Genomic DNA, 12,902 nt, shown 5'->3' with positions numbered 1-12,902 from the left:
CAATTCCAGTTATATCAGGTGGATCTTCTTTACCGAAACCAGAGGAAAGTTTCAGGTTTGCTAGGAAGACTGAGTCCTCAGCAATTATTTACCCTTTTTGTCCATTTCAGAAGCTGAATATTTTGGTAATACACTTTCACAAAATCAGAATGCTCAGAGGGGAGGTTGCAGCTTTGTTGCAACAGACAAATTCTGAACTTGAATTTTTTGGTACATACATGTATCTCACACTCAGATACCTTAAGTGTATTTTACACATAAATTAATAGTGTTATTGTGTAGTTTTATCGCCCCCTCATACTGCAAAGAAACAGTCTTTGTTTGCCTTTATGCCTTTCACTGAAGCATCCAGTCAAATGAATCTAATCTCAAGATAACAGAGTGCATTAGCATTAGGAGTAGAATACAGAAACACAACGTATTGGTGTTTTCCTCAAATTTACTGTTTTCACATTTCAAAAAGCCAGTCTCCTTTCCTCTTCATTCCTCTCAAATGATAATGGGTGATCTATTAAAAAAAAAAAATAAGCATTTGGAATATTGTAACATAAAAACTACAAAATGCATATGGTACACCCACAACCCTGGAAAAGGTTTAAATATTCTTTGGGTACATTTAGTATCTTTTCTCCCACTGCTTTTAGTCATCAGGAGATTTTAAAGACCCTTGGATTCCATTTTATCGACACTAATTGCAGGTAAGCTACTCCTCAATCAAACAGAAGCTCACATATCCTTTTTTTATTACATACTAAACATTTTTCATCTCAAATCAACTGCAAATATTTTCAAAAAAAATCTTGCAAGATCAATACTTACAATATAGTAGGTATTTTGCAATAGTAGGCACATCTAACACTTTGTCATTTTTCACCATTCATTTTGGGATAAATCAAGTAGGATAGAATAAACAGGCAGATACATTCTTCAAAATCACACACCTGACAAAAGAAAGCACTCCAGAAGTTAAATGAGTACTTTTAAAAATCCTTCTCCACAAACTGGAGATTGTCCTGGAGAATAATCCTGTAGAGATGTGCATATAGTTTTTAAACAGACTCCAATTTAGCAACACACAAATTAAACCAGAATTTGTATCCTCAATGAAACATCAGAGACCCCAGAGTCTTAAACAGTTTTTATCCTCAATAACAACCCTGACTGGCAAAGCCAATACATTTGTTCTACTCTTGCAGTGTGCCTTATCTGATTCAATACTGATATCTATGCACAGATACCCAAGTTAGTCATCTAAATCACCTTTGGAAATGATAGAGTAGAAACATACTATTTCCAGGGTGCAGTTCACCTTATCCAGATGGGTAAAACTAATCAAGAGACACTTGGGATACAACTATTAAACTTCATTAAGATTTGAAGGAGCCTAAGTCTATGATCTGCCTTTAAGAAGAGAGATGGCTACACAGTAGATGAGATGAACTCTACTTTTCCTTTTAAGGAAGTTAAGAAAGAAGAGGCCTATTTCATTAATTACTCAATTCTTTATAGAGACAAGAACTCCAACCAACTTACATGAATGCTACAAGTCTAGGAAAGGCAAGATATAACCCACATTGCCAGCTGAGCAGCGAGTCTTTTTAACACCTTTTGCTAGTCCCAGTTAAGATCACAAGGCCCAACACTGCTCCACCTACTTCTTTTTGTCTTCACCCACCCAGCTCTTACTTAGGTCATCTTAAACCTAAAGCATATTAACAGCATGTTACATAAAACCAATGATATTATAATAACACCAAATGTTCTTTACATTAAAGTTCACCAGAAGAATCCAGTCAAATGCAGAGTCTGACTACTTTCACAAAGTACTCTAAACAAAGAAAAAACTCATACACAAGCTGCACTTTTCTATCTTAACAATAACCAACATTCAGTCTCCCATTACTGCCCACTGATGAGCAGCTATAGCAGCAAGGGAGTCACTGGAGAGCTGGAGTCTAGGAAGGCATCAGAGAATCTCCAGCACCAACTCACACTGGCCACCTGCACTGTGCAGAGCAGCTGAGGGAGCCCTGAATCCAGCTCAGATCACTGCGGCAGTGAGGAAGGGGACAGAAGAGGGTCGGTGCCTCCGTGGGTAGAGATGCAGCAGAAAACCAAACCCCATCTCCCAGCTCAAATTCCACACCTCTGTTTTGTCAGGCAGAAGTGATAACATTCACAGCAAGAAGTCAGGCTCAGAATACAAGATGCCTTTTCCTTTGTACCAAAGAAGTGAGTTTGATTCAAATTTCAATCCACAAAATGTCATTCTAAGCATCAGTACACAAAAATCTGTTACATGATCTACAGCATTACAGAAGTTATACATCTTTTTAAAAATAATTACAAGATCACTAATAATTGAACACTAAGATATTTAAAATGCCCAGAAATGTCGCATGTGTTTGATATCCATGTGTTCCTACTTAAATTAACATCTGGCACCCAGAAAGATGGAAATCTGGAATTCTCTTCCACAGAACTTTTTTTTTTTTTTTTAATTTTGTCAGATGGAATACATCTCACTACATATAATACAAAGAGAAATTGAAGAAGCTATATCTAGCTTAAATCACAAAAATATATTTTGGAAGTTTAGAAACTTCAAAATCACATTGTACAAACCAACCCCTAGCTCTGCTTTACACTTATTCATACAAAGTTGTCAGCAGAGGTCTTCCTTTAATGACTGTTACTGAAGGCATACCATAAATTCATTAAGAGAAAAAAGGTAGTTTGTACATGTGCACTGACTACTGTTGAGACTATCTCTCATGAAAAACCACAACTATTTAAATCCCCATTAATATTGACATATGAACTCTAAAAATTATTCAAGAGCAACATCCCTGCATATTGTAGAGTCTCAGAGTTTCAAACAGAAAACTTCGAATATCAAACAGAAAGCCTGATTCACAAAAAGATTCATGCCACATGACCAAGTTTGCCAACCACCTGACAGACATTTTCTCTGTTCGAAACTTCCTCTCATTCATAAAACACTTGAAGGGACTGTTTTGCAGGAGATTATTTTCTGTGTCTACCCTTCTGTCTTGTCAGTTTGAAAATGTATACAGGACATCATCCCATAAATTAGATTTCTCCTCTACACAGGCATAAGTTATTTACAGTGCATCAAAACAATTGATTTACTCTAGGTCTGAGGCATGGCTACTTTTAATACTCACAAAATAAATGTAAACCATAATTATTCTGCCACATATGCAAGGAGTCCTCTTGAAGAGATTATCAGAAAGACAAAACAATGTTTTAGTCTATTGTATTGCTTAAAATTGTTTGTTTATGATCATAATGATAGTATCTACTGTTTCTCATGTTCTTGATCTAATCTTTAGTTGTATGAAACAGTGGCAACAAAACCAGTATGTATATTGTCACACAGAGAGGTATGGGAAGCTCCTGCATATATTAAAGTGATGTTACAATCCATGTGCTAATCTGCATTTCCCCATGTCTTCCACTGCAGACAGCTACTTCAGCTGTTATTTTTGTTACAAATCTGTCACTATCAAAAAGCAAACCACCTAAATTATTACCTAAACTCACAGGAATATCTAAATCTCAAACAAAAAGCACAGTATCTGCTCAAAAAGGTCACAAATGCATTACACAGTTTAAACTTCTATACATGTTTTTAAACTGGATTCTGTATGTACAAGTGAGGGGCAAAAAAAAAAAGTAACTAGTCAGAAATTATTTTTCTATTTCCTACCCATGTAAACGTGAGGCTCTGTAAGACGTAAACATTAAGTAACCACATGAGGTTTTCTGGTGGGTTTGGTTTTGGGTTTGTTTTTTTTTTTTTTGCACTCCCTCATGACGCTTCTGCATTTGCATGTCCTTGAGATACTAAACTAATTCCTTCAGCCAGAAAGACCTGTGTCAAGACCCAGGCAAAGGGTTCTTGGCTCTGTAAACTGTAATTTCAGTAGGATTGTTTCTCTAGTCAATGCAAATTAGATATTTTCCTTTCCTTTTTCTCCCAAAACAGGTTATCAGGATGGATTTTGCTTTGGGGACCTTTTAGAACGATTTACTATAGTAAAAATGTACCAAAACCTTAAGTCATATTATTCACTGCACAAAGTAAGAACAGGAAAAATGCTGATTCTAAATAATACAGTTCTTGACAACAAGGTTGTCAAGAAGCTAAGCCTGAAAAAGATCACAGGACACTGCTAACATAGCTAAATCAGCACATTTGCTATCCAGTGGCCAATGATTTCACAGATGCGTACAGGAAACAACAAAGCAACCCAAGTAGCTACCCTCCAAAGCACCCAAGATACCCACCTAGGCCAAGATAGACAGACTCCTATTTTATAGTTACCACCTTCCTAATGAATATTCTGTTTACTAACCGTGCTTTCCAGAGATTTTAACATTGATATTCCTCCCTCCCCCAATATAAAACTATAATCTCCATAACTTTAGTTCTTAATTACATGAGATGTGCTTAGCCAACATAAATGAGACACTCAAGGCTAAAGAATCAAACCACTTCAAATCTATATTTAAAACTTGAATGACTGTAAGAACTTGCATAATTAGAGTTACATTGCACACACACAGAATTAAGCTGACCTTCTAATTCCACAAGTACTCATTAAAGATCAGTTGCACAGGTTTAATTAATATCAATTCTTCAGCAATTGATGCTGCTGCTATGCTATAGCAACATTATGATAGCTAGCAGATTTTGTTACTACTTCCACTGTAAGTTCCCTTCTCAGTGTGTGGGGTTTTTTAAACATTACCAGATAAAAACTTAAAAAGACCAAAACCAAGAAAATGAACATTTTAAGTTCCTATTAGCAATTTGAGATATAGTTAAGATTTTTCAGTTTGCTGTTAGTTAACATAAATCATAATCAAACAACAAAGAAGCAAAATCAGGGTCACTATTAAAAACCCCTGACTTTTGTAATGCATAATTATGACAGCCAACTTTTTTTTTTTAATTAAAACAATTTAGGTGCACTAACCGAATCAAGATAACCTGATTTCAGAACACATTTCTCTAATCTCCATTAGGACTGATTGCAACAACTTACCATTAAATTTGAAAAGGCTTTAATAGATTTCAGTGTGAGAGATTTTGATGAAATGTATTTGAGAGAAATCTTTGATGAAACTTCTTTAGTATGATTACACTAGAAGAAAATGCTCTAACACTGGGTCCTATCTCCCCATACATCCCTTTCTTTAGGTCAATTATTTTCTTAATGTACATTTGAAAGATGCAGTCACAGATTTAAAGATAAATAAATCATTGACTAGAGTCTGAGTAGAACAACACATTCACTGTAATCTCCCCAAAAGCAAAGAATTAGAAATCTAGAAGCACTCTGTTTAACTAACTCTATCAGACTCCTAGCAGTATGGACAGAGATGTACACGTGTAACTCACCAGCATCCTGCTAACACTGTCCTCCACGTCACTACACTTCAGCTATGAGAAGTGCTGTGCTACAATACCGGAAATTATAAACACAGCAGCCACATAAGTATGAAAAATGGTAAATGCAAACTTACAAGCAAATGTTTGGCAGCTTTCTCTTTAGACTTACTGTATCTTTCTTTTTCTGTTCTTCTGCAATACTTTCCACCCCACCTTGCCAAGTAAGTTACAAACTTGCTTTTCGGTCCCAAACACCACAGGCAGAAAGTTCAGACCAAACATTTCTTTGGAAATTCCTCCTAAAACAGCTAGGCAAGTCTAAGCAAAACAAACAGATTTTGTATGCAGATAGCATTCTTGGTCACATACCTCTTAACACCTTAAATATGGCTGAGTTTACCCACCTGAGCAGCCGCAGCACTTTCAGCAGTACCATGACCACACACAGATTACCCTCACTACAAACCCACGCTGAAGAAGAGAGGTTTCCTTGCTGCTCAGTCCTGTAACACAGCAGGTTAGGAAGCAGGCTGTGCTGCAGCACCCTACCCACTGGGACTCAACACCCAAGGGACAAGTTTACTGATATTCTGATTTCTACGTTTTCTTCAGAAAGTAATAAGCAGGCAAAGTACGTGGGATAGGCATGTATAATAATTTCTCTGACTACTGAACAAGACTTACTCCAAATAGGTTAAATAAGTCACTTTCTTACATTACTCATATTTTAAAGTGACAAAACACTTCCTGTTACCTGGGAAACAGATGCTCAGCGACTACACTTTGGTTGCACAGTACTAAAGGAGAGAGAAAAAAATTCATAAATCTAGAAAGCCATAAAGTGGCATGAGTAACCTATTCAGCCTGCACCCCCCACAAGCATGAGGTGCATCTCAGCTGGCCCCATTTAGAGAGACAAGAATTAAAGAAAACCAACACACATACCAGGGAACTTCAGTGACAAGCCAGTCCTACCTACACAAAGCAAAGCTTTAGCTCAGTCTAAATGAAGACTCCCAGACAAGTCCCTTTGAAGGGAATACACTATAACCACCAGTTCAACCCAGAAGCTACCCATGATATACTTTTACTAAGAATGGTACTTGGCAACAGTTTCATTTATATTCTTTCATCTACCTCGCTCATCATCTGTTCTGAAGCTGGGGTCTCAGGAAGTGAATACAAAATCACATACAAAAAAAATTTAAACTTCAGCAACAGTGACAGGTACGGGCAAAGAAATGATCTCAAAAATACACAGCTTTTTACTGATGCATTTTTAAAGATTGGAACAGACTGAAGGTTTTTCTAGAGAGTTCTTACAGCTGCACACATCCCAAGCAACAGAATTTTGCTTTTTCTATTATTTGTTGTTTATCAAGGTTGTTAACTGTTACTTACAGCAGATATATTTCCCCATCACTTAAACTTGCTTTTCCTTTCCAAAAATTTATGTTCAGAGTGACTCATGTTGCTGCTACAGTGCATACCTCACTCATTAAGAGAAAATGTTCTTTATTACAGAAAGAAAAAAAAGTAAAAGCCTGTTCTATTAAGGTCTGAAACTGAAATTCTCATTGTTAATTATTATTTCACAATACTATTTGCATATCAAAACACCACTCCAGGAATTCCTGATTATATACATAGAACTTGCCAGCACAGCTCAGTTTTTACTACTCAAGGACTGCTCCAAGGCCCCTCCCCAGGCAACTCCTTCATTTGATGGCAAGTCATCAACACACTGTAGGAGAACTGCAAATGCGTTTCCTTGCTAGATCTTTGGTCTGTCCATACTTTAAGAGAGGGAGTCATGAAGGAAAAGCATGTGATTTCAGCAAGATTATTTTCAAAGCAGGTTTAAAAAAAACTTGATTGCAAATTTTCAAAAAAGCATGACTGAATTCATAGCCTTTTCCATTACCCTTTTCAAAATCAATTTCTAAACCTCAAGTTTCCAACCCCAAACTGATCTGGTATGTCATAAGTTTACAAACCTAGTGAGGCAATAGGCCATCGCTGCTTCAGGTTTTATAATTCAAAGGTTTCTTTATCTACTGGGGGGTGGAAAAAGGCATACCTTATGTGAAATAACCTACCATACTTCTGACGTGAATCTTTATAGCCATTGTTATCTAATCACATATTAGCAACTCAACATCAACAACGCATGCTCCCTTTATGTGCATTTTAAGCAAGCAAACAAACCTTGATTTCTTAGATTCAGGTAACTGTATTCCCAGTTACATCTCAAAGCCAAAAGAAATCAACATGAACTTCATAAGAAACAGATAAGCAAGAAAGCCATGTGTCTGAAGCTGTATGTAGTAACATGCTTTAAAAGATTTAAATAGCTCCTTGTGAAAACAGGGATTTGGTGACTCAGGAACTCTGATTCACCCACGTCCTCCTAGTTCTCTCCACAACTATAAGAAAGACTATGACATTTCTATACACTATATGCCTCCCAACAGGTTTATTTAACTGCTCCAACAGGTATACTGATGGGAAGGATGGAGACTACACCCACCTGCTCAGCAAGGTCAGGAGAAAGCTGCAGCTCTGCTTTGCTATAAGATAAGGCACACAGCATAAGAAGGTGCTTCATGTCCACACTACTCCCTGCAAGAACGCTAGGACCTTGTAATGACCTTGCTCTATATTAATGTCTCTACCATCCCTTAATAAAAACACTGCAGTAAACTGCAATTAGAAGGTTTCCATTATTTGGTTTAGGTAATTCATGTGAACACTAAGAAAGACCAAAGTTATAACAGCAAATACTAGTGACCAATAATGAAAGATATGAACTTTTTTCAGAAATACTACAGGATTTTTGCTTCATGATTTTAACCGCTTCCTATCAGTTAAAGGTTGGAAAGATGTTTTGGTGGCATCAAGTGATTACACCATAAGGTTTTCTGCAATTTCTTCACAGGTAGTAGTATCAGAAACTGTCAGAAAGACCATAATGTACTAGAAGACCCTGATAAAGGGTTTCCACTGTTTCTCTCCTTGAAGGAAAGGAATCAAGAGGGGCAAAACGAGGATGATACAAAGTGAGTTCAGATGAACTGGTATGTCTTAACTTGAAGAGATGGCAGCATGCTTCTGCTCACAAGTTTTAGTCACAATTTCTTGCTTTCTCAAGTGTATTCTATACTTCAGCAGGTATCAGTAATCAAAAAAACCCCACCAACAAAATTATATTTAATGGTATAGTTCTATGGTTAAATTAAGCCAATCTAAGACTGCATTGTCACCAAATAGGATGGACCCACATTAAATATAGTTGTGCCAGAAAGTACATACAGTAGCAAGCACGTCCAACTCAGGGCAAAGTCTTGTGGAACGGCTAAACCAATGTAAAAGCTCACTGCTGCCTCAGGGGAGGTCTCACTCCTCACTGCCTTTCTCTAGCCTTGCTTCTGGCAGTGAAGTTTCCTCTTTGTCCTCCCCATAAGCTTTAGTAGGCTTCACACTGACTCAACTCACTAACCTGGCAGAAAACCATCCAGTCTCTTCTGCCAGGACAGCTAGCTCATTGAAGGATCCAAGAATACAAGTCACGGTCACCAGAAAAACCCATGGCAGAAGCAGCCAGAGACAAGCTGCCAGCAGGGACAGGAGCAAAGGAGGAAGGAACAGGAACTCCAACTTCTGCCAGTGGTAAGCCATTCAAACCTTCTCCTCCAACTTCCTCCACATCCCAGAACCACGCAATTGCTAAAGCTGACACAAAGAGGTGTGAACACACAGCCAGAGACCAGAGGAAGAGCAAGACTATTTCCCTCAACAGCCAGAGCTCACCCAGCCTGTGCTAATCACAGAACCACAGGCACTCCAAACACGGGCTCAGCATGGGACAGGAGGGGCACAGCAGTGACACATTGCATCAAGTCGTGGAGCTGTCTGCCTCCCCATCAGCTAGCAGGGTGATACCAGACACAGGAAGTGGGCTTGTGTACACAGACCAGCCACGCATCCAACAGAGAGGCAGAATTATCTTGAACAGATACAATGGTGCAAAATATAGAGAGAATGGATAAAAGCATAGGGAAAGATGAAGGGGAAAGTTGTCCAGCATAAGCAGAAGTAAGCCTATTGCAATGACAGACAAGTGCTCACTCGAGTGGGGAAAACGGAAGAGTACATGCCTTGGTCTGACAACGGGAAGTAAGACTATACTGAGCTTGTTAGGTACTGGCACCCCAATAGTGGGCAGCCTGAGTCTGGACGCATGCAGCAGACACTGGGAACTGAAGTGTAAGCACGACTCTGAAGAACCAGAGATGGACCACCAGAGAGTTCATGCTCTTGAGCCTGAGCAGGCAGGGCTTCGGCTGCTGAGCATTTCCTGCGCCAGCTGCCTGCCACCTTTCACCCCTCTATCTGGTCAAAGGCAGGTGACCCCAACAGTGTTCATTGCAGACCAGGCTGCCTCCACATGAGTCCCCGCACATTGACCACCCAGTCCCACATACCACACATGCCGCCCCCTTTCCTCGAAATTCCCACCTGCCCCTCTTCCTCAGAGTCCCCCCACACCCCAGCAGGCCCTTTGTCCTATAGAGCCCCACAACAGCCCCTTCCTCACACACGGCCCCCTGACCTCCTTCCACGGCCCCTGACAGCCAATACCCTCCACACGCACTGCCCCTGCTCTGCCACCCTGCATTCCCCAAACCTTGGCCCTCCGCTGCCCCACAGACCCACCTCCCCACAACAGCCCCAGCCCGATACTCTCCTCAGAGCCGGCTGCCCACAACTCGCCGCCACCTGTCATCCTCCAGGGCCTCCACAACTCCCGTCCCACAGCCCGGCCGGCCCCAGCAGCCCCGTCCCCACCCTACCGCGGGGCCTGTCACCCCCTGCAGACACCCAGCCCTGCTTCCCGCCCGCCCTGCGCGGCCCACAACACCCTGCCGCTCCACCGCGGCCCGTCCCCCCGCACGACCCCGGCCCGGCCCCTTCCCGGCGGCACCTGAAGCGCGGCGAGTCCTTCAGGCACTCCTCGAAGTCCACGGTCACCTTCATCTTCCCCTGTCGCGGGGCGCGCCGCTGCCTCCACTGCTGCTGCCGATGGTGGTGGTGGGGCGAGCCCGAGGCGAGGCGAGCCGAGGCCGGAGGCCGGCCACCGGGCGGGGCTAGGCAGGGGCGGCGCTCATGGCGGGGCGGCGGGGCCCGGCGGCAGGGTAGCTGCTGCGGGAACGCCGCACCGAGCAACCCCTCTGCCCGCCTCCCGCGCCCAGCCGCGACTGATGGCCTGATTAACCAATAGGCAGCAGTCAGCAGCAGAAACAGCCAATAAGACCGCGGCATAGGCGGGGCTTCCCCCAAATCAGAGTAGGGCGGGGGAAGGGCAACCAGCCCATCCAGTCGCAGGGAGCAGGGGAGCGCTCTGGCCAATCACAAGGCGAGAGAGGAGGGCATAACAGGAAGCCCGCCCAATAAGTGGGCCACTCAGAGGAGGCAGCCAACGGCCGGGCGCCGCAGGAATTACTTCCTCATCGGGCGTCCTGAAAAGTGACAGCCTAGTAAACCAACGGGAAACCGCCTTTGCCCCCCCCCCTCAACTGGCAGGCTCCATTGCCACGGCTGTGTGGAAGACCAATCCCAGCGTTCATACACACTGAGGGGGCCGGTCCAGCGCTGCGATAGGCTGGACCATCCGTCGCTCGCGGCGGAGGACGTTGCCCGGGGGCGGGGGCTGTCGGGCGGGCTCGGGAGGAGGTCGGCAGGCACTGCCCAGCTAATCGTTTTTAACTGTTGTTGTTTTTTTTTTAATTAAAGTCATTAATTAAGCAGGGGAACGGTTCCCTCAGGGATAAGACACGAGCGGGAAGGCCTGGCCCGGCGCCTACCGAAGCAGGTGAGGCCCGGTCGCGAGTGGCCCGCGGCCCCTCAGCCGCCCGTCTGCAGGAGCCGACACGGCAGAGGCGGGCGGGGGCCGCGCTGGGCGGGGGCCGCCTCCTGCCGTGTCGCAGGAAACGCGGCGGTCGCTGCGGTGCGAGGTCACACCAGCCGCCGCCCGCGGGGAGCCGATGTCGCCTGCTGAGGGGGCGGCAGCAACTTTGAGCCACCGTGAAGTTCGAGCTCCGGCTGGTCTGCAGCGTGTTTCAGTTCTAGATTTTGGAAATAACTAGATTTGTGTTAGATGGGGACGGTCAGTTCTCTTTGAAGGAGAAACGCGAACAGCAGGTTTTTTTCAGTATGAAGAATATCAAGTGTACATGTTTGGGTTTTGTACGGCACATTTGCCTGAGCATACTTCTGTAAGGCTTTTCAGACAGTAAGAGGGCTGTCTCACAGAGTGAAAAGGATTGTGTTAGTCCTGTCCCACTTTGTTTCTGCCCCCTTACAGATCTTTCTCTGTTTTCTCCTGATAAGTTTGGCACTTAGTGTTCCCAGATGTAAAAATGACAGAGGCAAAGAAGCATCCGCCATCCCCTGTCATCCTGAGGTAGTGACAGAGGAGTGCAAGCTACTATTCTCTTCAAGTTAAACTTAGGAAAGATGAAGCAATGTCACACCAAGGCACAGGCTGCCATGCAGTTACAGGGATGCTGTGCTGGGAAGCTGACATGAGTGCATGACGCTCACTCTTGGCTCCTCCAGCAGTTTGAGGAGCTGCCATACCTGTTCCCAGGGAGCCTGCTCCCCCCCTGCAGTCCTAACGCCCTCTCCATGCCCCAGCACCTGCACCAAGCATCACCTCTCTTTTTTTTTATCCCTTTCCCTTATCCTGGCTGTTATCTCTCCCCTGACTTCCTTTTGGTCTCACAAAGAGAAACAGTCAACATGAAAGGATAGAGGGGAATATAAAACCTCTTTTCCTTCCAAGAAGATGAATACCTGCTGTAGCCTTACTGTCCCTCCCTCGGTTAAGGTGTCCTTTCACAGAAGCAAAGGGAAGGTTTTTTTGGTTCAGTCACTTGTGGTTTAGGTTGTAGGAGTTTTTTTAAGACCCAAACTACAAGTCATGCAGATGCAACGATAGTATATTGTTGTGAGCTGTCCCTCACCAAAACTAACCAAACTACCATTAGTTTGGTTAATGAGTCAAGTGCATCTATCAACCCACAGAGAAAAAACAGCAAGTTAAGAAATGTTTGTATCACTTAAGCTGCGTTTATGGTGTGAAATCTACTTTTAAACTAAAGTGTGTAATTGGAAAGAGAGCCCAACTCTTTTTATTTGGAATATAGTTTTACTTCCTAAGGAGGAGCTGGTGTTAGTCATTTTCCATTGCTCAATGCTAGTGAGTGATTACTCAGTGCTGACCATGAGACTACAAAATCTGAAAGCATGTACAAACTGCTGTCTATCAAAGTTACACTAAAGAGTACTTCCTCGTTTGCAGTGATGAGGAAATTGCAATATTGGGTTAAGTATTCACCTATGAACACACCTACAAAGTTCACAGTAGCTGCCAGTTTCTTCTAAAAAACTCCAAGAAGTCAAACCAATACATCTAGTA

General features: G+C 42.7%; 1 protein-coding gene across 4 annotated transcripts in view; it reads right to left on the bottom strand.

Annotated features, from left to right (window-relative positions):
• Positions 1–10,640, bottom strand: part of ACAP2 (ArfGAP with coiled-coil, ankyrin repeat and PH domains 2) — a 67,567-nt gene extending 56,927 nt beyond the window's left edge. For all 4 annotated transcript variants that reach the window (XM_074833906.1, XM_074833908.1, XM_074833907.1 and 1 more), the window contains exon 1: positions 10,407–10,640. In XM_074833906.1, coding sequence (XP_074690007.1) covers positions 10,407–10,459 — 53 coding nt within the window. In that variant the 5' untranslated portion in view covers positions 10,460–10,640. The remainder of the gene's footprint in view (positions 1–10,406) is intronic.
• Between the last annotated feature and the right edge of the window lie 2,262 nt (positions 10,641–12,902).

Source organism: Strix aluco, chromosome 9 (assembly GCF_031877795.1).
Source record: "Strix aluco isolate bStrAlu1 chromosome 9, bStrAlu1.hap1, whole genome shotgun sequence".
Classification (NCBI taxonomy): Eukaryota; Metazoa; Chordata; class Aves; order Strigiformes; family Strigidae; genus Strix; species Strix aluco.
Note: the sequence above shows the minus strand (reverse complement) of the source record. Positions and strands in the feature narration are given on the sequence as shown.